At 43.4% G+C, this 25,712-nt stretch overlaps 1 protein-coding gene across 3 annotated transcripts in view; it reads right to left on the reverse strand.

The window, feature by feature from the left end:
* The window catches only part of LOC118380687 (serine/threonine-protein phosphatase 6 regulatory ankyrin repeat subunit A-like), a 71,217-nt gene extending 45,505 nt beyond the window's left edge, over nt 1-25,712 (reverse strand). The window contains exon 1 of one of the 3 annotated variants that reach the window (XM_052472376.1): nt 25,335-25,712. In XM_052472376.1, the coding sequence (XP_052328336.1) occupies nt 25,335-25,358 (24 nt within the window). In that variant the 5' untranslated portion in view covers nt 25,359-25,712. Of the gene's footprint in view, nt 1-7,957; nt 8,343-25,334 lie in introns of those variants that run through there. The other 2 variants (XM_052472375.1, XM_052472374.1) reach the window with 2 other exon arrangements.

The raw sequence follows: 25,712 nt of genomic DNA on the forward strand, positions 1-25,712 counted from the left end.
TCCATAGGGCCTAATGAATTTCAATTGACTGATTTCCTTATATGAACGGTAATTCAGTAAAATCTTTGAAATTGTTGCATGTTGCATTTATATTTTTGTTCAGTATAGTTTGGGAGAAATTATTATCCTTCGGTTTAAGAAACATTGCCTTGCACCTTTCTGTTACCAGTAACCCACATACAGCATGTGGACACGCATTCAAATGAGTGGATTCGGCTATTCCAGCCATACCGGTTGCTGACAGGGTATAAAATCGAGACCACCGCCATGCAATCTCCATAGACAAACATTGGCAGTAGAATGGCCCATAATGAAGAGCTCTGATTTTCAACGCGGCACCGTTGTCACCTTTCCAACAAGTCAGTTCATCAAATTTCTGCCCTGCTAGAGCTGCCCCGGTCAACTGTAAGTGTTGTTATTGTGGAAATGTCTAGGAGCAACAACGGCTCAGCCGCGAAGTGGTAGGCAACACAAGCTCACAGAACGGGACCACCGAGTGCTAATGCGCGTAAAAATGGTTTGCAACACTCGCTACCAAGTTCCAAACTGCCTCTGGAAGCAACGTCAGCACAAGAACTGTTTGTTGGGAGCTTCATGAAATGGGTTTCCATGGCTGAGCAGCCTCACACAAGCCTGAGATCAACATGTACAATGCCGGGCATCGGATAGAGTGGTGTAAAGATCACCGCCATTGGACTCTGGAGCAGTGGAAATGTGATGAATCACGCTTCACCATCTGGCAGTCAGGCGGACTAATCTGGGTTTGGTGAATGCTACCTGCCTGACTGCATAGTGCCAACTGTAAAGTTTGGTGGAGGAGGAATAATGGTCTGGGTCCATTTTTCCATGGTTTGGGCTAGGCCCCTTAGTTCCAGTGACGGGAAATCTTAACGGTACAGCATACAATGACATTCCAGACAATTATTTGTGGCAACAGTTTTGGGAAAGCCCTTTCCTGTTTCAGCATGACAATGCCCCTGTGCACAAAGCGAGGTCCACACAGAAACTGTTTGTCGAGATCTGTGTAGAGGAACTTGGGTGGCATGCACAGAGCCCTGACTTCAACCCCATTGAACACTTTTGGGATTAATTGGAACGCAAGATCAGTGCTCAAACTCACTAATGCTTGTGGCTGAATGGAAGCAAGTCCCTGCAGCAATGTCAGAAAGTGGAGGCTGTTACAGCATCAAAGGGGGACCAACTCCATATTAATGCCCATGATTTTGGAATGAGATGTACGACGAGCAGGTGTCCATATACTTTGTTATTGTACAGTGCATTCTGAAAGTATTCAGACCCCTTTACTTTTTCCAAATTGTTACGTTACAGCCTTATTCTAAAATGGATTAAATCGTTTTCCCCCCTCAACAATCCACACACAGTACCCAATAATGATAAAGCAAAAACATGAAATATATTTACCTAAGTATTCAGACCATTTACTCAGTGCTTTGTTGAAGCACCTTTCGCAGCTAATACAGCCTTGAGTTCTATGGGTATGACGTTACAAGCTTGGCACACCAGTACTTGGGGAGTTTATCCAATTCTTCTCTGCAGAGCCTCACAAACTCTGTCAGGTTGGATGGAGAGCATCTCTGCACAGCTATTTTCAGGTCTCTCCAGAGATGTTCGATCGAGTTCAAGTCAGGGCTCTGGCTGGGCCACTCACGGACATTCAGACACTTGTCCGAAGCCCCTCATGAGTTGTCTTTGTTGGGTGCTTAGGGTCGTTGTCCTGTTGGAAGGTGAACTCTCGCCCCAGTCTGAGGTACTGAGGGCTCTGGAGCAGGTTTTCCTCAAGGATCTCTCTGTACTTTGCTCCGTTCATCCTTCACTCGATCCTGACTAGTCTCCCAGTCCCTTCCGCTGAAAAACATCCCCACAGCACGTTGCTGCCACCACCATGTTTCACCATAGGGATGGTGCCAGGTTTCCAGCAGATGTGACTCTTGATATTCAGGCCAAAGAGTTCAACAGACCAGATAATCTTGTTTCTCATGGACATAGTCCTTTAGTTGCCTTTTGGCAAACTCCAAACGGGTTGTCATGTGCCTTTTACTGAGGAGTGGCTTCTGTTTGGCCACTACCATAAAAAGGCCAACATTGGTGGAGTGCTGCAGAGATGGTGGTCCTTCTGGAAGGTTCGCCCATCTCCACAGAGAATCTCTAGAGCTCTGTCAGAGTGACCATTGGGTTCTTGGTTCGCTCCCCGACCAAGGCCATTCTCCTCCGATTGCTCAGTTTGGCTGGGCGGCCAGCTCTAAGAAAAGTATTGGTGGTTCCAAACTTCTTCCATTTAAGAATGATGGAGGCCACTGTGTTCTCAGGGACCTTCAATGCTGCAGACATTTTTTGGTGCCCTTCCCCAGATCTGTGCTTCGACACAATCCTGTCTCGGACCTCTACGGACAGTTCCTTCCACCTCATGGCTTGGTTTTGGCTCTGAAATGCAGTCAACAGTGGGACCTTGTATAAAAAGGTGTGTTCCTTTCCAAACCATGTCCAATCAATTGAATATACCACAGGTGGACTCCAATCAAGTTGTGGAAACATCGCAAGGAAGATCAAACAGGATGCACCTAAGCTCAATTTCGAGTCACATTGCAAAGGTTCTGAATACTTACAGTTGAAGTCTGAAGTTTACATACACCTTAGCCAAATACACTTAAACTCTATTTTTCACAATTCCTGACATTTAATCTTAGTAAAAATTCCCTGCCTTAGGTCAGTTAGGATCACCACTTTATTTTAAGAATGGGAAATGTCAGAATAATAGCAGAGAGAATGATTTTTATCAGCTTTTATTTCTTTCATCCCATTCCCAGTGGGTCAGAAGTTTACATACACTCAATTAGTATTTGGTAGCATTGCCTTTAAATGGTTTAACTTGGGTCAAACGTTTCAGCTAGCCTTCCACAAGCTTCCCACAATAAGTTGGGTGAATTTTGGCCCATTCCTCCTGACAGAGCTGGTGTAACTGAGTCAGGTTTGTAGGCCTCCTTGCTCGCACACACCTTTTCAGTTCTGCCCACACATTTTCTATGGGATTGAGGTCAGGGCTTTGTGATGCCCACTTCAATACTTTGAGTGTTGTCCTTAAGCCATTTTGCCACAACTTCGGAAGTATGCTTGTGGTCATTGTCCATTTGGAAGACCCATTTGCGACCAAGCTTTAACTTCCTGACCGATGTCTTGAGATGTTGCTTCAATATATCCAAATAATTATCATACATAATGTCATCCATTTTGTGAAGTGCACCAGTCGCTCCTGCAGCATGATGCTGCCACCCCCGTGTTTCACGGTTGGGATGGTGTTCTTCGGCTTGCAAGCCTCACCCTTTTCCTCCAAACATAACAATGATTCTATTTTTGTTTCATCAGACCAGAGGACATTTCTCCAAAAAGTACAATCTTTGCCCCCATGTGCAGTTGCAAACCGTAGTCCGTTTTTTTATGGCAGTTTTGGAGCAGTGGATTCTTCCTTGGTGAGCTGCATTTCAGGTTATGTCGATATAGGACTCGTTTTCCTGTGGATATAGATACCTTTGTACAGGTTTCCTCCAGCAGCTTCACAAGGTCCTTTGCTGTTGTTCTGTGATTGATTTGCACTTTTCACACCAAAGTACGTTCATCTCTAGGAGACAGAACGCATCTTCTTCCTGAGCGGTATGACGGCTGCATGGTCCCATGGTGTTTATACTTGCGTATAAACAATGAGAGGCAATGAGTTTGAAGGTAGGCCTTGAAATACATCCACAGGAACACCTCCAATTGACTCAAATGATGTCAATTAGCCTATCAGAAGTTTCTAAAGCCATGACATTTTCTGTAATTTTCCAAGCTGTATAAAGGCGCAGTCAACTTAGAGTATGTAAACTTCTGACCCACTGGAATTGTGATACAGTGAATGATAAGTGAAATAATCGGTCTGTAAACAATTGTTGGAAAAATGACTTGTGTTAAGCACAAAGTAGATGTCCTAACAGACTTGCCAAAACTATAGTTTGTTAACAAGAAATTTGTGTAGTGGTTGGAAAACAAGTTTTAATGACTCCAACCTAAGTGTATGTAGACTTACGACTACAACTGTATGTCAATAAGGTATTATTTATTTTAAATTTACACACTATTGTGTGAAGATCAATGAGGATTAAAAAAAAAATTATACATTTTAGAATAAGACTAACAAAATGTGGAAAAAGTTGAGGGATCTGAATACTTCCAAATGCACTGCATCTTTAAGATATTCTCTAATTTCTCTCCCTCATGAGGTAGAATAAAAAAAAGTTCACAGAAGTAACAAGTAAAGGTAGATCTACTAATTTGTTATAGTTTTGACTGATCAAGTTTGTTTATGAATTATTAAGTGAATAAAACTTGATATTTTGTAACAAATCAGTAACGGAATTACTGCAATTGAATTGGCTACAATGGGAAAACATAGTAGTCACAAACCACAGTTGGGTTACCAGTACAGTCCACTGGAATACTGTTATGTTCAGCTCACAACTGTTCCCCCCCCCCCCTCTTTCTGTCGTCTGGTGGTCAAAGCATATTATGGCAAGAACAGCTCAAATAAGGAAAGAGAAACGACAGTCCATCGTTACTTTAAGACATGAAGGTCAGTCAATTGAGAACATTTCAAGAACTTAATGTTTTCAAGTGCAGTCGCAAAAACCATCAAGCGCTATGATGAAACTGGCTCACCTGATACCTCTGACCCAGAGATACCTCTGCTGCAGAAGATAACTTCATTAGAGTTAACTGCACCTCACAGGCCAAATAAATGCTTCACGGAGTTCAAGTAACTGACACAACATCAAGTGTTCAGAGGAGACTGAGTGAATTAGGCCTTCATGGTTGAATTGATGCAAAGAAACCACAACTAAAAGGACGCGAATAAGAAGAAGAGAATTGCATGGGCCAAGAGACACAAGCAATGGACATTAGACCGGTAGAAATCTGTCATCTGGTCTGATGAGTCCAAATTTGAGGACTGCAGTGGCTTTGTGAGAGTAGGTGAACGGATGATCTCCGCATGTGTGGTTCCCACCATGAAGCATGGAGGTGGCGGTGTGATGGTGCTTTGCTGGTGACACCATCAGTGATTTATTTAGAATTCAAGGCAAAAACCACAGCATTCTGCAGCGACACGCCATTCAATCTGATTTGCACTTAGTGGGACTAACATTTGTTTTTCAACAGGACAATGACCCCAAAAACACACCTGCAGGCTGTGTAAGGGCTATTTGACCAAGAAGGAGTGTGATGAGGTGGTTACCAAGAAGGAGTGGTGCATCAGACGACCTGACCTCCACTATCACCCGACCTCAACTCAATTGAGATGGTTTGGGATGAGTTGGACCGCAGAGTGAAGGAAAAGCAGCCAACAAGTGCTCAGCATGTGTGGGAACTCCTTCAAGACTGTTGGAAAAGTATTCCTCACGAAGCTGGTTGAGTGTGTAAAGTGTGTAAAGCTGTCATCAAGGCAAAGGGTAGCTACTTTGAAGAATCTCAAATATATTTTGATTTATATGTGTTATTTCATGGTTTTGATGTGTTCACTATTATTCTACAATGTAGAAAATAGTAAAAATAAAGAAAAGCCCTGAAATGAGTAGGTGTGTCTAATCTTTTGACTGGTATTCAAGCATGGCGGTGGCTGCATCATGCTATGGGTATGCTTCTCATAGGCAAGGACTAGGGAGTTTTTTGGGATAAAAAGAAACGGAATAGAGCTAAATGCAGGCAAAATCCTAGAGGAAAACCTGGTTCAGCCTGCTTTCCAACAGACACTGGGAGACAAATTCACCTTTCAGCAGGACAATAAACTAAAACAAAGCCAAATATACACTGGAGATGCTTACAAAGATGACATTTAACGTTCCTGAGTGGCCTAGTTACAGTTGACTTAAAAATCGCCTTGAAAATCTATGGCAAGACTTGAAAATGGCTGTCTAGCGATGATCAACAACCAACTTGATAGCGCTTGAACAATTTTTTAAAGAATAATGTACAAATATTGTACAATCCAGGTCTTCAAAGCTTTTAGAGACTTACAGCTGTAAATTGCTGCCAAATGTTATTCTAACATTTATTGACTCAGGGATGTGAATACTTATGTAAATTAGATATTTCTGTATTTAATTTTCAATAGATTTACAAAATGTTCTATAAAACATGTTTTCACTTTTCATTGAGGCATTGTGAGATTTTTTTAATGTAATCCATTTTGAATTCAGCTTGTAACAAAAATATATGGAATACGTCAAGTGGTATGAACACTTTCTGAAGGCACTGTATCGTTTCATTTCAATTCGGAGCAGAGTTTTTGGCAAACCTGGTCGCATAAACTGAGGGAGATTACCCTAATTTTGTTACCAAACTTTGCATCTGCACAGTTCTTCCAGTAAATGTGTTTTTGTTAAATGTTCTGTGTAAATTGTTCAAAGTTGTCCTTGTGCATGGAGTTGTATGGTTTGTTAAACTTTGAAATCAATGTTTTTGGTTTGGAATACATTTTAAAGTGAACTTTTAGACATTTCGGTACAGTGGAATTGCCCTACAGCAGCTTCATTCTGGGCTACAGTAGTGAGTTTGTGAGTATCAAACAGCATACTGGACCACAGTCCCCATGTTTTTCTATAAACCCCCTCAATCCATTCTGATCCTAAAACCAACTCTGCCAGTCAGCACCCCCCACTAAACCTCCCCCTCTTCTCAGGTGTCTGGCATAGCAGGAGTACAGGCGGGGGGAGGGGTCAGTCAGTGTATACGGGAAGGGGGTCACTTTTATGACACTGGCAGCTGCAAAGCCCAAAAGAATTCACTCACAAACACACACGTGCCTGACATGCACTCTCTGAAAGGTCCCCCCTCCACACACACATTAGCCGTATCACTCTGCTTGCCACTTGTGTGTCTGCAACAGAAAGCCAGCCGGGCTGTGAGGGGTTAAAACACAACCTGGCCACCTGGTTTGTCAAACACCAGCTGGTCTGAGGAGAGAAGGAGTGTAAAAGAGGAATGAATGCTTCTGTCTGAGGAGTCCATATTGAGAGAGAGAAAGGGTGAATGAATCTCCTCCATCCATTCATCTCTCACTCCCTCCTTTTGCAGGTGTGGGAGAGCATGGTGATGCCTGATACTGACTGTGATTAGTACACAGACGTGCCACACACACACACACACACACACACGGCAGGTACCACCAATGTTTAACATGGGGTTATTTAATTCAAAGCATAGCTATCATTTTCTGGCTATAAATAACAATATAACAGTGAGACATGTTAGTATCTGTCTGTACAGGCCATTCTAATTATGACACTGACTGACTACAAGACAAGAACCAACAACACTCCCATTCTTCTCTCTTATAGGCAATTCTCTAACTTCCCATCTAAAGCTACATGGGCTAGTCAATGGAGTCCCCATTTAAATAGCTTTTTAGACCAGGACTAGGCTTCATCTGTGTCCGAGAAATGGTTAGTGGCAGGTTCTAACCTCTTATCCAAAATTCCATACCGGATCTGCAGCCACATTGGTTGGGTCTCTTTTAACAAATGTAGTTCATTATGCAGAGGACTATGCAAAATGTTAAGCCTATATCAAAACTACAAATGTAAATCTGCTACTGGCAGCCAGTATCTTCCTTATCACTACCAGTTAGGATGTTTGAAACATCATTACACTAGCCTTAACCAAACACTAGCTAAAGGCTTGGTGCATAGTTCACTATTAGCAACATTCAACCTTATATTGTGATTGCTGTGCAGTATACGCATCTGCATTGTTTTGCCGGTGCTATTTAAATTGTGCATGACAGATTCTCTCCCGAGGACAATAAATGATTCTATTCAAAACACTCACAAGCTAAGTGCATCTCTAACCCTGGCAAAAACGTTAGGCTAATCCACAGCCAACCAAAACTGCGGAGGTGGTCCCTCAGTCTCACCTTGTCTTCCTGAGATCTGCGACATACGGCATGATGGGACTTGCGGTCCGGAGAGGGTTTGGGGTGAGGAGGAGAGGGACGAGGAGGAGAGGAATGTTCATCCTCCTCCTCCTCCTCCAGCACCACGATACACACACGGCTCGCACGCTCCGACCGCATCGTTAACACACACATACAACGTACCCCCCTTATACAGACACACACATTGTACTGCTCACATACACACACACGGCTCTGTAGTTCCAACTGCCCTCGTTCTCTTAATAACACACTGTACCCCCTCTCCACACACCAGCCCCCCCACTGTAACAGTGCAGCTCCTGGGGTATAATATAATCCAAGCTGAAAGCAGCTCTGTCCTCTCGATGTCCTCCACTGTTACCGAGCTACAGCAGTCTGGCAGTCAGGCAGCTCCCTCTCCCTCTCCCTCACGCACGCGCTCTCCCTCTCTCTCGACACAGTGGCTAGGGATTCCTCAGTATAATGGCAGCAGCGGCATGCGGCAGACTGTTCTGACTGGCTAGCACACAGGAAGCTACATATACCACTGCCGCCTGTGCTGCTGTAGCCAAACACACAAGCTCACATACACACAGAGGCCCTATGATTAGTGAGGACAATGCTGTGAGCCGGAGCTGTGTGTATTTGTTGCTCTATTCAGAAAGCTGCTGAAACCAGCGCTTTCATAGAGAGAGAGCGAGAGAAAGATATGAGAAAGAGATGAGAAAGAGAAGGGGGCAAGAGAGAGAGAGAGAGAGAGAGAGAGAGAGAAGGGGAAGGGGGAGAGGGCGAGAGATGGAGAGAAAAAGGGGATGGGGTATGGTGAAAGGGGGAGGGGAGAGGGAGAGCGAGGGGACAGCTAGCAGTAGGTAGGTAGCTCAGCAGTCAGTCAGCTATCCTCCTGTTCTCAGTCCAGACAGACAAGCACTGACAAAAAGGTCACATCCTGGATCTGGTGCAGCAGTACTGGTCAACACTGTAGAAGTCTGTATTGTTCTATAGTGGTCTGTACTGTTTTATAGTGGTCTGCACTGGTCCTTAATGGTGTCTATCGTGAACACCTTGCTGGGGTCTATGTAACTGGTCTGTAATTATGTCCGCACTGGTCTGGTCCATAGTTTCTGTACTGCTGGTCTGTAGTGGTCTGTACTGGTTTGTACTGGTCTGTGTTTTTATTCGGGCACAAAGGCTCTGCTGTGTTCTCCATTAGGAGAAGAGAGGCTTTATCCCTCTCACAGAACTTAAAGAGAAGTGTATGCCAGTGTGTGTGTGTATGCCAGTAACCCCATTGGTGCATTGGTGGCTGAGCTTCCCCTATTCCCTCATTATAAAAACTGGAACAAACTGGCAAGACAACTAGAGCAGTGTGTGTGTGTCTATTGTAACTGTTTTCATATGGGAGGCAGAGCCTGAGAGCCTAGAGGAGCATTCTAGTCTAGCCACAAAACCCCATTAAATCAGTGTGTGTGCATGTGTGCATGCATTCTCCCACTTTGCTTTGTGTGTGTTGGAAGACTTGCAATAGAGCAGATCTAAATCATATGACCAGTCTGTGTCCCCTGTCTGTCTCTATGGTATAGACATCGGAGGGGCTACCAGCACCAGATTTGGGCTGTTTGCAGAAAAACAGCACCAGTTAGAAGAACCACAGAACATGTCTATTCTGGGAAACATTGTCCCATAAGGGTGTACTGACATATAGCAACATCTCACAGATGATCAAAAGAAATAGGATGCATTGGAGCCCAATTTGGATTGTCATAGCAAAGGAGGTGTGAATGGGTAGGTAAAGAGATGTGTGTGAGAGAGAACAGGCATGCTTACTCACAGGACTCTGTGTGTGTTTGTAATGTAAGACTCATTCACACACGGAAGCTCACACGTACCCAAACACACCCAAGGCCTACACACCCACGGCAACAGGTAAGTATTGGTATTCAGTAACATAGGAATAACCAGCTCCAGCCTCATGTGAACACATCCACACACAGTCCTGCATCAATCAATGCAATTTGGGTTTCTGCTTCTGAGGCTCGAAAACTGACAAACTTATGTTTTGGAATATGGATGGATGGGAAGTCAGAAAGGCCATGAGTTATTAGATATATTGTTCCTGCTCTGTGTTCGTAATAAAGGTCATCTGTCCACACACACACACACACACACACACACACACACACACACACACACACACGGGGAGGATGTTGAGCTACCAGACGCCATCTAGAGGATCTACAGTGCCTTCAAAAGTATTCATACCCCTCAACTTTTTGGGGGCCTTACAACTATTAGCCCATACAAATGCATTGAATAAAATATTCACGACATGGAACAGCAGATAGGACCTCCCCCCAAAAAATTGAAAAGGAAGTTTGTTCTGAAGTGTCTGTCCTATATCAGAGAGATACTGTATAAAAACAACCAGGAAATAAATATATACAGTACCAGTCAAAAGTTGCTTCACCTACTCATTCCAGGGTTTATTCATTTATTTTTTTGACTATGTTCTACACTGTAGAATAATAGTGAAGACATCAACACTATGAAATAACACATGGAATCATGTAACGAAAAAGTGTTTAACAAATCAAAATATATTTTATATGTGAGATTCTTAAAAGTAGCCACCCTTTGCCTTGATGACAGCTTTGCACACTCCTGGTATTCTCTCAACCGGATTCATGAGGTTGTCACCTCGAATGCATTTCAATTTACAGGTGTGCCTTGTTAAAAGTTCATTTGTGGAATTTCTTTCCTTCTTTAATGCATTTGAGACAATCAGTTGTGTTGTGACAAGGTATGGGTGGTATACAGAAGCCAGCCCTATTTGGTAAAAGACCAAGTCCATATTATGGTAAGAACAGCCCAAATAAGATAAACAACAGTCCATCATTACTTTAAGACATGAAGGTCAGTCAATTCAGAAAATTTCAAGAACTTTGAAAGTTTCTTCAAGTGCAGTCGCAAAAACCATCAAGCCCTATGATGAAACTGGCTCTCATGAGGACCGCCTCAGGAAAGGAAGACCCAGAGTTACCTCTGCTGCAGAAGATAAGTTAAATTTTATTTATTTATTTTTATTTCACCTTTATTTAACCAGGTAGGCAAGTTGAGAACAAGTTCTCATTTACAATTGCGACCTGGTCAAGATAAAGCAAAGCAGTTTGACAGATACAACGACACAGAGTTACACATGGAGTAAAAACAAACAAACAGTCAATAATACAGTATAAACAAGTCTATATACAATGTGAGCAAATGAGGTGAGAAGGGAGGTAAAGGCAAAAAAGGCCATGGTGGCAAAGTAAATACAATATAGCAAGTAAAACACTGGAATGGTAGTTTTGCAATGGAAGAATGTGCAAAGTAGAAATAAAAATAATGGGGAGCAAAATAAATAAATAAATTAAATACAGTTGGGAAAGAGGTAGTTGTTTGGGCTAAATTATAGGTGGGCTATGTACAGGTGCAGTAATCTGTAAGATGCTCTGACAGTTGGTGCTTAAAGCTAGTGAGGGAGATAAGTGTTTCCAGTTTCAGAGATTTTTGTAGCTCGTTCCAGTCATTGGCAGCAGAGAACTGGAAGGAGAGGAGGCCAAAGAAAGAATTGGTTTTGGGGGTGACTAGAGAGATATACCTGCTGAAGCGTGTACTACAGGTGGGAGATGCTATGGTGACCAGCGAGCTGAGATAAGGGGGGACTTTACCTAGCAGGGTCTTGTAGATGACATGGAGCCAGTGGGTTTGGCGACGAGTATGAAGCGAGGGCCAGCCAACGAGAGCGTACAGGTCGCAATGGTGGGTAGTATATGGGGCTTTGGTGACAAAACGGATTGCACTGTGATAGACTGCATCCAATTTGTTGAGTAGGGTATTGGAGGCTATTTTGTAAATGACATCGCCAAAGTCGAGGATTGGTAGGATGGTCAGTTTTACAAGGGTATGTTTGGCAGCATGAGTGAAGGATGCTTTGTTGCGAAATAGGAAGCCAATTCTAGATTTAACTTTGGATTGGAGATGTTTGATATGGGTCTGGAAGGAGAGTTTACAGTCTAACCAGACACCTAAGTATTTGTAGTTGTCCATGTATTCAGAGCCGTCCAGAGTAGTGATGTTGGACAGGCGGGTAGGTGCAGGTAGCGATCGGTTGAAGAGCATGCATTTAGTTTTACTTGTATTTAAGAGCAATTGGAGGCCACGGAAGGAGAGTTGTATGGCATTGAAGCTTGCCTGGAGGGTTGTTAACACAGTGTCCAAAGAAGGTCCGGAAGTATACAGAATGGTGTCGTCTGCGTAGAGGTGGATCAGAGACTCACCAGCAGCAAGAGCGACCTCATTGATGTATACAAAGAGAGTCGGTCCAAGAATTGAACCCTGTGGCACCCCCATAGAGACTGCCAGAGGTCCGGACAGCAGACCCTCCGATTTGACACACTGAACTCTATCAGAGAAGTAGTTGGTGAACCAGGCGAGGCAATCATTTGAGAAACCAAGGCTGTCGAGTCTGCCGATGAGGATGTGGTGATTGACAGAGTCGAAAGCCTTGGCCAGATCAATGAATACGGCTGCACAGTAATGTTTCTTATCGATGGCGGTTAAGATATCGTTTAGGACCTTGAGCGTGGCTGAGGTGCACCCATGACCAGCTCTGAAACCAGATTGCATAGCAGAGAAGGTATGGTGAGATTCGAAATGATCGGTAATCTGTTTGTTGACTTGGCTTTCGAAGACCTTAGAAAGGCATGGTAGGATAGATATAGGTCTGTAGCAGTTTGGGTCAAGAGTGTGTCCCCCTTTGAAGAGGGGGATGACCACAGCTGCTTTCCAATCTTTTGGAATCTCAGACGACACGAAAGAGAGGTTGAACAGGCTAGTAATAGGGGTGGCAACAATTTTGGCAGATAATTTTAGAAAGAAAGGGTCCAGATTGTCTAGCCCGGCTGATTTGTAGGGGTCCAGATTTTTCAGCTCTTTCAGAACATCAGCTGAATGGATTTGGGAGAAGGAGAAATGGGGAAGGCTTGGGCGAGTTGCTGTTGGGGGTGCAGTGCTGTTGACCGGGGTAGGAGTAGCCAGGTGGAAAGCATGGCCAGCCGTAGAAAAATGCTTATTGAAATTCTCAATTATGGTGGATTTATCAGTGGTGACAGTGTTTCCTATCTTCAGTGCAGTGGGCAGCTGGGAGGAGGTGTTCTTATTCTCCATGGATTTTACAGTGTCCCAGAACTTTTTTGAGTTAGTGTTGCAGGAAGCAAATTTCTGCTTGAAAAAGCTAGCCTTGGCTTTTCTAACTGCCTGTGTATAACGGTTTCTAGCTTCCCTGAACAGCTGCATATCACGGGGGCTGTTCGATGCTAATGCAGAACGCCATAGGATGTTTTTGTGTTGGTTAAGGGCAGTCAGGTCTGGGGAGAACCAAGGGCTATATCTGTTCCTGGTTCTAAATTTCTTGAATGAGGCATGTTTATTTAAGATGGTTAGGAAGGCATTTTTTTTAAATATCCAGGCATCCTCTACTGACGGGATGAGATCAATATCCTTCCAAGATACCCCGGCCAGGTCGATTAGAAAGGCCTGCTCGCTGAAGTGTTTCAGGGAGCGTTTTACAGTGATGAGTGGAGGTCGTTTGACCGCTGACCCATTACGGATGCAGGCAATGAGGTAGTGATCGCTGAGATCTTGGTTGAAGACAGCAGAGGTGTATTTAGAGGGGAAGTTGGTTAGGATGATATCTATGAGGGTGCCCGTGTTTAAGGCTTTGGGGGGGGTACCTGGTAGGTTCATTGATAATTTGTGTGAGATTGAGGGCATCAAGTTTAGATTGTAGGATGGCTGGGGTGTTAAGCATGTTCCAGTTTAGGTCGCCTAGCAGCACGAGCTCTGAAGATAGATGGGGGGGCAATCAGTTCACATATGGTGTCCAGAGCACAGCTGGGGGCAGAGGGTGGTCTATAGCAGGCGGCAACGGTGAGAGACTTGTTTTTAGAGAGGTGGATTTTTAAAAGTAGAAGTTCAAATTGTTTGGGTACAGACCTGGATAGTAGGACAGAACTCTGCAGGCTATATTTGCAGTAGATTGCAACACCACCCCATTTGGCAGTTCTATCTTGTCTGAAAATGTTGTAGTTTGGAATTAAAATTTCTGCATTTTTGGTGGTCTTCCTAAGCCAGGATTCAGACACAGCTAGAACATCCGGGTTGGCAGAGTGTGCTAAAGCAGTGAATAGAACAAACTTAGGGAGGAGGCTTCTAATGTTAACATGCATGAAACCAAGGCTATTACGGTTACAGAAGTCATCAAAAGAGAGCGCCTGGGGAATAGGAGTGGAGCTAGGCACTGCAGGGCCTGGATTCACCTCTACATCGCCAGAGGAACATAGGAGGAGAAGAATAAGGGTGCGGCTAAAAGCAATAAGAATTGGTCGTCTAGAACATCTGGAACGGAGAGTAAAAGGAGGTTTCTGGGGCGATAAAATAGCATCAAGGTATAATGTACAGACAAAGGTATGGTAGGATGTGAATACAGTGGAGGTAAACCTGGGTATTGAGTGATGAAGAGAGAGATATTGTCTCTAGAAACATCATTGAAACCAGGAGATGTCATTGCATGTGTGGGTGGTGGAACTAATAAATTGGATAAGGTATAGTGAGCAGGACTAGAGGCTCTACAGTGAAATAAGCCAATAAACACTAACCAGAACAGCAATGGACAAGACATATTGACATTAAGGAGAGACATCCTTAGTCGAGTGATCAAAAGGGTCCGGTGAGTGGAGAGGTTGGTTGGGGGTCACGGCGATTTAGACAGCTAGCCAGGACATCGGTAGCAAGCTAGTATAGGATGGAGGTCTGTTGTTAGCCACCTCTTGCGTTCCGTCAGTAGATTAGTGGGGTTCCGTGTGGTAGAGGGGATTAATCCAAATCACACAACAACAAAAAAATAAAAACAATAGATATAGTTATAGAGGCCCAAGAAGAAACATAATAATAATAAAAATAAATAAATTGTCCGATTGTCTATTCTGAGAGCAGCCGGTAAGACAGCTAACGGTTAACAGGCCGCAGATGGGCGTTCAGGTAACGTCGCGACGGAGGAGCCAGCCGGATCTCCTTCGGGTAGATAACGTCGGCAGTACAGTTGTGAAGGCCCGGTGGGGCTCCGCGTAGGCAGTAAAACGGGTCCGGATAGGTGACTGCAGCCCAGGAGTGATTGACGGAGCTGGCTCGCTCCGGAGTAATTGATGTTTGCTCCGGAATCGACGAAAGCAGATAGTCACACGGATAGCAGCTAGCTAGCTGTGAGATCCGGGTATGAATGTCCAGAGAGCAGTTGAAATCCAGGGACATGGAGAGAAAAAAAAGGTCCGGTATGTTCCGTTCCGAGCCGCGCTGCGCCGGACAAAACTGCCGATAGATTTTCGAGCTAAAGGATAGCTGATGACCACAAACCGAGGTTAGCTGAATACTAACGATTTGCCAGTAAAGAAGCTAACTAGCTTCTGAACTAGCTTCTGATTAGCTACTGGATTAGCTTCTGGGCTAGCTTCTGGCTAGTTTCTGGCTAGCTTCTTGGAGGATTGCAGATTTGAGGTAAATAATACTTATCTATAAATATAAATTGGTGAGGCGGGTTGCAGGAGAGTGTTTTGAAGATGAGTTGATGGAAAATAAATGTATGTGAAAAAAGTTGTGTGTGTGTATATATACACACACACACACACACACACACACACATATATATATATATACACACACACACACACACACACACACAGGACACGACAAGAGGAGGACAAAAGACGTCTGAACTGCTATGCCATCTCGGAAAACCGAGATAGAGTTACCAGCCTCAGAAATTGCAGCCCAAATAAATGCTTCACAGAGTTCAATTAACATACACCTCAAGATTAACTGTTCAGACGAGACCGCGTGAGTCAGGCCTTCAAGGTTGAATTGCTGTAAAGAAACCACAACTAAAGGACACCAATAAGAAGAGCGAATAAGAAGGTTCTCCCGTCTCCACAGAGGAACTCTAGAGCTCTGTCAGTGACCATTGGGTTCTTGGTCCACTCCCTGACCAAGGCCCTTCTCCACCGATTGCTCAATTTGGCCAGGCGGCCAGGTCTAGGAAGACTCTTGGTAGTTCCAAACTTCTTCCATTTAAGAATGATGGTGTTCTTGGGGACCTTCAATAATTGAGACATTTTTTGGTACCCTTCCCCAGATCTATGCCTTGACACAATCAGGTCTTGGAGCTCTACGTATAATTCCTTCGACCTCATGGTTTTTGCTGTGACATGCACTGTCAACTGTGGGACCTTATACATACTGACGTGTGTGCGCCTTTCCAAATCATGTCCAATCAACTGAATTTACCACAGTTGGACTCCAACCAATCAAGTTGTAGAAACATCTCAAGGACAATCAATGGAAACAGGATGCAAATTAGCTCAATTTCGAGTCTCATAGCAAATGATCTAAATACTTATATATATATATATTCTTTTTAAAATACATTTTTAAAAAATGTGTTCAGAAAAATAAAACCTGTTTTTGTTTTGTCATTATGGGGCGGCAGGGTAGCCTAGTGGTTAGAGCGTTGGACTAGTAACCGGAAGGTTGCAAGTTCAAACCCCCGAGCTGACAAGTGTTGTTCTGCCCCTGAACAGGCAGTTAACCCGCTGTTCCTAGGCCGTCATTGAAAATAAGAATTTGTTCTTAACTGACTTGCCTGGTTGAATAAAGGTAAAATAAATAAAAATACAAAATATGGAGTATTGTGCATAGATGGGTCCTCATCAATATCCATTTTAGAATAAGGCTGTAACGTAACCAAATGTGGAAAAAGGGAAAGGATGTGAATACTTTCCGAATGCACTAAGATCAGGATTTTTCATTTTTATTATATTTTTGACAAGTATTTAACCCCTTGTTTTTGGCACTAAACAGTCTCAATAGATTCTCTGTACTTCCATTCATTTGTTCAAATGTTACCTGGGGACCTTCAGATGAGTCTTGTGAGCATCATAGAGAAAAACATGTGCGTGTTCGTGAGAGAGGGGTCATATTAGTGTGTACCCCAAACTGGTCGGACACTGCAGACAAAAGTTGGCAGATCAGCTGTACCAAATTCAGACAAGTCCCAAGACGGTTGTGTGTGTGTGGGGGGTCTTGGAGCAAAATGTGTTCGTGAGAGTCTCATCTTTCCATAGAGGGGTCATAATATACTGAACAAAAATATAAACACAACATTAAACAATTTCAATGATTCATAAGGAAATCAGTCCATTTAAAATGCATTAAGCCCTAATCTATGGATTTCACAAGACTGGGAATACAGATATGCATTTGTAACAGATGTGAAATGGCTAGCTAGTTAGCGGTGGTGCGCGCTAAATAGTGTTTCAATCAGTGACGTTACTTGCTCTGAGACCTTGAAGTAGTGGTTCCCCTTGCTCTGCAAGGGCCGCGGCTTTTGTGGAGCGATGGGTAACGGTGCTTCGTGGTCTGACAAACACTGTTCTAGCTCTGACACCTTTTACCGTAGATGCGGAAGTGCGACATCTGCGGATTGAGACGCATCAGATCTCTAGCTTAAACTAATATATTTTTATGGGGATTTTCTGATTATGCTAACTCAATTTCCGCAGGGGCACGGACATCAAATCTAGGGGGGGGTTAGGTTAGATGGAGACCGGCAGTAAACAGCCATTTTCAAGTCTTTCCACAGATTTTCAAAGGGATTTAAGTCTGGGCTTTAAGCTGGGCCATTGAAGAACTTTCACATCCTTGTTCTGAAGACATTCACAGTATTGCCTTGGGTGAATGTTTGGGTTCATTAACCTTTGGCAAAGATTTCACATTCCAGTCCCCCAGGTTGTTTGCAGTCTGAAGCAGGTTCTAGTCAAGGATTTGCCTATATTAGGCTCCATTCATTGTTCCGTCTATCCTTACCAGTCTCCCAGTCCCTGCCGCTGAAAATAATCACAATAGCATGATGCTGCCTCTACCATACTTCACGGTAGGGATGGTGTTAGACGGGTGATGAGTGAACTTATAATATATGCCATTTAGCAGACGCTTTTATCCAAAGCGACTTACAGTCATGTGTGCATACATTCTACGTATGGGTGGTCCCGGGAATCGAACCCACTACCCTGGCGTTACAAGCGCCATGCTCTACCAACTGAGCTACAGAAGGACAGAGCTGTGCCTTGTTCTCTCCAGACATTGTGTTTTTTACTCAGGCCAAAGCATTACATTTCTTTCTCATCAAACCATAGAATATTTTGCTTTATCATCAGTCTTTCACATGCCTTTCTTTGTTGCAAACTCCAGGCGTGATGTCATGTGCCTTTTTCTCAGCACTGGATTCCATCTGGCCACTCCCAGAAAGCCCAGATTGGTGAAGTGCTGTAGAGACTGTTGTTCTTCTGACAGGTTCTCCCATCTCCGCCAAGGATCTCTGTATTTCTGTCAGAGTGGTCATTGGGTTCTTGGTCATCAACTTGACTAAGGTCCTTCTTGCCCGGTTGCTCAGTTTGTTCGGACGGCAAGCTTTAGACAGAGTCTGGGTAGTTCCACTCTAGAAATAGTTGTATACCCTTCACCAGATATATGCCTCATCACAATTATATCTCAGAAATCTACGAACAGTTCCTTCGACTTCATGGTATAGATTCTGCTGACATGCACTGTCAACTGTGGGACCTAAATCATGTCCAAACAATTGAATTGGCCACAGGTGGACTCCAATCAAATTGTAGTGACATCAAGGATGATAACAAAAATAATTGGATGCACTTGAGCTCAATTTGGAGTGAGGAATGTCATAGAAAAGGGGTGTGAATACATTTCTAAAAACATGTTTTCACTTTGTTAATATGGTGTAGTGTGTGTATATGGGTAATAAAAATCTATTTAATCCAATTTGAAATCAGGCTATAACACAAAATGTGGAATAAGTCAAGGGGTATGAATACTTTCTGAAGGCACTAAGAATTCAACAAACAGTGGAGAAATACAATATGAAAAAAATAAAGGAAAAGCTTGTCAGAAATCGGCAGAAATCGGAACACACTAAACAAACAAAATGGAGATGTATGGATAAATCACTTCAATTTGTTTGTGCTCTATAACAAAGAAGAAAAACATATACATGATCATTTACAAAACTTAGGATTAGCTATTAAAGACTACCAGAACCTACTGGATTCTCCAAATACACTGAATGAACTACAGAAACAAAATTCAAACCCTCCAAACCAAAAAGGCCTGTGGGGTTGATGAAATTACCACAAATTCCAATTGCCTATACTTCAACTCAATAACATAATCCTAGGCTCTGGCATCTTTCCCAATATTTGGAACCAAGGACTGAACCCAATAACAAAATCGGGGGATATGGGAGAACAGCAACCGTGGGAAAATCCTATGCGCCTTCGAAAAGTATTCAGTCCCCTTGAATTTTTTACATTACAGCTTTATTCTAAAATTTGATTAAATAAAAAAAATCCTCAGCAATCAACACACAATACCCCATAACAAGAAAGCAAATACAGGTTATACCTTTTAGCAAATGTATTAAAAATAAAAAAACAATTATTAACATCATTTCTTGAGATGTTTCTACAACTTGGAGTCAACCTGTGGCAAATTCTATTTATTGGACATGATTTGGAAAGACACAGATCCTGTCTGTATTTGGAAAGGCATGCACATCTAGAGTAAACCTGGCACCATCCCTACGGTGAAGCGTGGTGGTGGCAGCATCATGCTGTGGAGATGTTTTTCAGCGATAGGGACTGGGAGACTAGTCAGGATCGAAGGAGAGATCAACAGAGTAAAGTACAGAAAGATCCTTGATGAAAACCTGCTCCAGAGAGCTCAGGACCTCAGACTGGGCGAAGGTTCACCTTCCAACAGGATAGCATAGCAGTGGCTTCGGGACAAGTCTCTGAATGTCCTTGAGTGGCCCAGCCAGATCCTGGACTTAAACGCGATCGAACATCTCTGGAGAGATCTGAAAATAGCTGTGCAGCGATGATCCCCATTCCACCTGACAGAGCTTGAGAGGATCTGCAAAGAAGAATGAGAGAAAATCCCCAATTGCACGTGCCAAGCTTGTAGCGTCATACCCAAGAAGACTCGAAGCAGAGTATGATAGCTAAGGAGATGGAAGAATTCTGGCGTGTTATACATCTTCAAACTAAGGGAAACCATGGCACCCGTGACAGAGGGAGAATCGTTCATCCATGGTTGTGAGTTTTCATGATGTCACTGCAACAACTGCATTTAGTCTTGAAATATTTGGTTGTTTAGTACACTACTCACTCTGTTTAGCACATGGCCTCACGTGAATCTTTAAAAAGATGGGTGGGGCTAAGGTTAAACAGGGTGTGAACGAAGCTGAATAGATGTAGACAAAGAGCTCTCCAGTAGGTTTACCAAAACATTCCCAGGTCTATTTTCTCAAAAGTGGGTTTACAAGTCTATCAACTTTCAAAGCATAATTACTTTCCCATTGTTCCTCAACTGTAGTGTATGATATACCATTTTCTAGAGTCTCAACCTTTGTCCAATGTAAAAAACACAATTTCAAATTTTGCTACATAAGACCGAATCGAGCCCATCGGTCACATTTGTAATGTTTATTTTCTTTTGAAACTTTTGTGAGTTTACTGTTAATTTATGAATGTTTACATTTACTGTACATTTGAGTCAGGGGATTGGTAATGTTCTCTAGTTGCGCCGTGATTGGCTCAGTGCTCTGTCAGTCATGGGGACATTACATCACTGCAAAATGTACAGGTAGAGCTAGAAAATTCAAGCCCCTTGGGTGCTGCCATAGAGTTATATTAGAAGTGCCCATCCAAGAAGGCTCAAGGTCATTGGGCACAGATAAAATGATATGAAATCAGGTTATATCTACCGTAGCTTTGATTGGACTGATCATGTCAACATCATACTTTCAAAATCTTAGCTACCAAGCTAGCAGTCATCATCATGAATCAAGTCGACAATCTAATGGCAAATCATTTTATGAAGAGAAATTATATATAAAACGTATCAGTACGAAATGGCAAATTCAACAATGAGTGGTTTGGAAGGAATCAGTGTCTAACTGCAAGCAATCCCTAGTCTGCTATTCAGTGGAGTGGGTGTGTGGTCCACCTCTGGGTTTAAGGGTCTCTTTTCCAAGCTTAAAAGGATAAACATTCAACATTGGCCATGCTGTCAATCCATCATGACTTCTGCCACATTCAAAACAACTGGGAACTCAGAACTGGGAAATCTCAGACTTCAGTGAGTTCAAGACAATTGGGAACTCTGGGGGGAAAAAAACAACAGTCATCCAACTCTGTATTCCAAGTTGGGAACACAGGCCTCTTTCTAGAGCTCTGACCTGAAGATCACCGACGTCATGATTCAACCTTGTTTATTTCCCAGAGTTCCCAGTTGTCTTGAAAGCACCATACATCCAGAGAATGCCAAACTTTGATGACAAAGTTTGATGACCAAATTTGCCCACGAAGGACCACCATGCCATATTCCTGTTGAAGTGAATACAGTATATCAAGGTGAGTCCAAAAATGTCTTGTATGCTGCTGCAAAAATGATGTAATATGCTGTGTATGTTTTGTGGTAAGCTGTTCATAGCCCATGTTCCTCACCCTAATAAATTGTTCCCTTTCCCCCTCACAATTTAGCCTACTGTTCTGACTTGGTGGTGCACATGTAGCCTATAGCCTGTTTTAGGGAAATGTAATCATTGAATATTTTAAGAGCTTTCATTATCTGTTTATATGTCCCCTTTATTTATCCTATGGTTCTGACTTGATGTACTGGGAGAATACTGTAAGAATGGCCCATGTTCTGAATTCTGTCGCTGTACATTTCAAAAGTGCTGAACAAATAGTTATATTTACTACATCCGTCCTAGCTCATTAATGTCTTAATTAAGCAATAAGACCCGGGGGGGGTGTGGGTATATGGGCAATATACCAAGGTTAAGGGCTGTTCTTAAGCATGACGCAGCACAGAGTGCCTGGATACAGCCCTTAGCCATGGTATATTGTTAATATACCACAAACCCCCAAGGAGCCTTATTGCTATTATAAACTGGTTACCAACGCAATTACAGCATTATAAATAAATGTTTTGTCATTTCAGTGGTATTCGGTCTGATATACCACAGCTTTCAGTCAATCAGCATTCAGGGCATGAACCACCCAGTTTATAATCAAAATTACAGATTGCCTCTTATGCGCTCGTTGTCCACTTATGCCATAGTCAGTAGAAACCACATTTGTTTAAGCAAGTCTATCCATATCTACGGGACAGCAGTGGAGAAGCTGGAAAGTTCCTCGGTGTACATACCACCGACAAATTGAAATGGTCCATGCACACAGACAGCATCGTGAAGAAGGTGCAACAGTGCCTCTTCAACCTCAGGAGGCTGAAAAAAATATGGCTCGTCACCGAAAACCCTCTTTTACAGGTGCACAATCGAGAGCATCCTGTAGGGCTGTATCACCGCCTGGTACGGCAACTGCACCGCCCACAACCACAGGGCTCTCTAGAGGGTAGTGAGGTCTGCACAACGCATAACTGGGAGCAAACTACCTGCCCGCCAGGACACCTACAACACCCAATGTCATGGGAAGGCAAAAAAGATCATCAAGGACAATATCCACTCGAACTGCTGCCTGTTCACCCCGCATCAAAGCTGGGACAGAGATTGAAAAACAGCTTCCATCTCAAGGCCATCAGATTGTTAAACAGCCATCACTAGCACAGAGAGGCAGTTGCCCACCTAGACTTGATATCATTGGCCACTTTAATAAATGGAACACTAGGCACTTTAATAATACCACTTGAAGAATGTTTACATATGAGATAAGTAATGCAAGATATATACACTGCTCAAAAAAATAAAAGGGAACACTTAAACAACACAATGTAAATCCAAGTCAATCACACTTCTGTGAAATCAAACTGTCCACTTAGGAAGCAACACTGATTGACAATAAATTCCATGTGCTGTTGTGCAAATGGAATAGACAACAGGTGGAAATTATAGGCAATTAGCAAGACATCCCCAATAAAGGAGTGGTTCTGCAGGTCACTTTTGAATGCTGGCTGTGCTTTCACTCTAGTGGTAGCATGAGACGGAGTCTACAACCCACACAAGTGGCTCAGGTAGTGCAGCTCATCCAGGATGGCACATCAATGCGAGCTGTGGCAAGAAGGTTTGCTGTGTCTGTCAGCGTAGTGTCCAGAGCATGGAGGCGCTACCAGGAGACAGGCCAGTACATCAGGAGACGTGGAGGAGGTCGTAGGAGGGCAACAACCCAGCAGCAGGACCGCTACCTCCACGTGCAAGGAGGAGCAGGAGGAGCACTGCCAGAGCCCTGAAAAATGACCTCCAGCAGGCCACAAATGTGCATGCGTCTGCTCAAACGGTCAGAAACACACTCCATGAGGGTGGTATGAGGGCCCGACGTCCACAGGTGGGGGTTGTGCTTACAGCCCAACACCGTGCAGGACGTTTGGCATTTGCCAGAGAACACCAAGATTGGTAAATTCGCCACTGGCGCCCTGTGCTCTTCACAGATGAAAGCAGGTTCACACTGAGCACATGTGACAGACGTGACAGAGTCTGGAGACGCCATGGAGAACGTTCTACTGCCTGCAACATCCTCCAGCATGACCGGTTTGGCGGTGGGTCAGTCATGGTGTGGGGTGACATTTCTTTGGGGGGGCCGCACAACCCTCCATGTGCTCGCCAGAGGTAGCATGACTGCCATTAGGTACCGAGATGAGATCCTCAGACCTCTTGTGAGACCATATGCTGGTGCGGTTGTTCCTGGATTCCTCCTAATGCAGGACAATGCTAGACCTTATGTGGCTGGAGTGTGTCAGCAGTTCCTGCAAGAGGATGGCATTGATGCTATGGACTGGCCCGCCCGTTCCCAAGACCGGAATCCAATTGAACACATCATGTCTCGCTCCATCCACCAACGCCACGTTGCACCACAGACTGTCCAGGAGTTGATGGATGCTTTAGTCCAGGTCTGGGAGGAGATCCCTCAGGAGACCATCCACCACCTCATAAGGAGCATGCCCAGGCGTTGTAGGGAGGTCATACAGGCATGTGGAGGCCACACACACTACTGAGCCTCATTTTGACCTGTTTTAAGGACATTACATCAAAGTTGGATCAGCCTGTAGTGTGGTTTTCCACTTTAATTTTGAGTGTGACTCCAAATCCAGACCTCCATGGGTTGATAAATTTGATTTCCATTGATAATTTGTGTGATTTTGTTGTCAGTACATTCAACTATGTAAAGAAAAAAGTATTTAATAAGAATATTTCATTAATTCAAATCTATGATGTGTTATTTTAGTGTTCCCTTTATTTTTGAGCAGTGTATATACTATATCCCACATTATCTATTCTATACTATCTATTGCATCTTAGCTGCTCTGTCACTGCTCATCCACATATTTTATATATTCTTATCCTATTCCTTCACTAGATTGTGTGTATTAGGTTTTGTTGTGGAATTTGTTAGATATTACCTGTTAGATAATGCTGCACTCTCAGATCTAGAAGCAGAGGCATTTCGCTACACTCGCAAAAACATCTGCTAACCATGTGTATGTGACCAATAAAATGTGATTTGAAGTGTGCTAAATCAGCTTTGTTTTTTTACAAGGCAGTAAATAAGCCTTGATGAACAGTTTGTGGGCGCCGTTTGTCACCGTTAGTGTTGTGGCTTTGCTGGCATGCATCGATATTTTTTGTTGTTGTTGAGTTTGCCCCACCAAGATTTACATGCTAAAATTGACACGGGTGTGTGTATTCCTAAAAACACATTTCAGAAGAATCAAAACACCCTAGGAACTGGAGAATAGACTAGCCTACTATAACAGACAGGGAGTGTTAAGGCAAGTGTGTGTATATTGGAAGGATATTGGCAGACAGAGGGTGCATGCTCTTGTGAGTGGGCAGTACACTAAAACAACTTGTAGAGTGTCAAGGACCTTTGGATACACTCACGTGCAAACACCCATTTTGGACTTTACACCTGTTGCTGACCAGCTGAGAGTTATCTGTCATGACGCCAGGTGACTTTCCATGTAGCTATGCTTTGACAAACTCATTTTCTGGCAAAAATAAGTTGGCTAAAGCAATATAACTTACATATCTACCAGGCTTTAACTTCAGCTAAATATATAGCTAGCTAAGTATAAGTTTCGAGTCGTTTTTACTTCATGCAAACGACCCAAATGTAGGCTAATTTAGCGAAACGACAAGCGGTTTCTTTCAGTAACGTTAACTAGGATAGTTGCTAATTAGCCCACAACCTACCTGGTCTCGAATCTTTAGAACCATCGTTTTTCTTGGTTCGCCGATGTCTTAGTTTTACCGGTGTGTCAAGCTAACCGGCTGCTGAGGGTTATGGTCCGTTATAGTCCAGTTTGCATCACGCTCTCTCCTTCCAAAGACAGGCACACAAGAAACCAAACAAACCCAACAACATAACAGCCGCTAGTAAAAATATTATTGATTGGCTAGAGGCAAGTTCCACCCAAGAGCAATAACGATGCTGGTTCGTCAGCTGCAGATGAGCGTTGGGAATGAGGGATTCGTTTATATGTCCCGGGTTACCCAGTGTGTGGAGTTTATATCGGGTGAAGTGATTGCATTCGTTTTGGAACCAGTCTGCCTACCAGCTTGTCCCCAGGG

This window comes from Oncorhynchus keta, chromosome 20 (genome assembly GCF_023373465.1).
Source record: "Oncorhynchus keta strain PuntledgeMale-10-30-2019 chromosome 20, Oket_V2, whole genome shotgun sequence".
Lineage (NCBI taxonomy): Eukaryota > Metazoa > Chordata > Actinopteri > Salmoniformes > Salmonidae > Oncorhynchus > Oncorhynchus keta.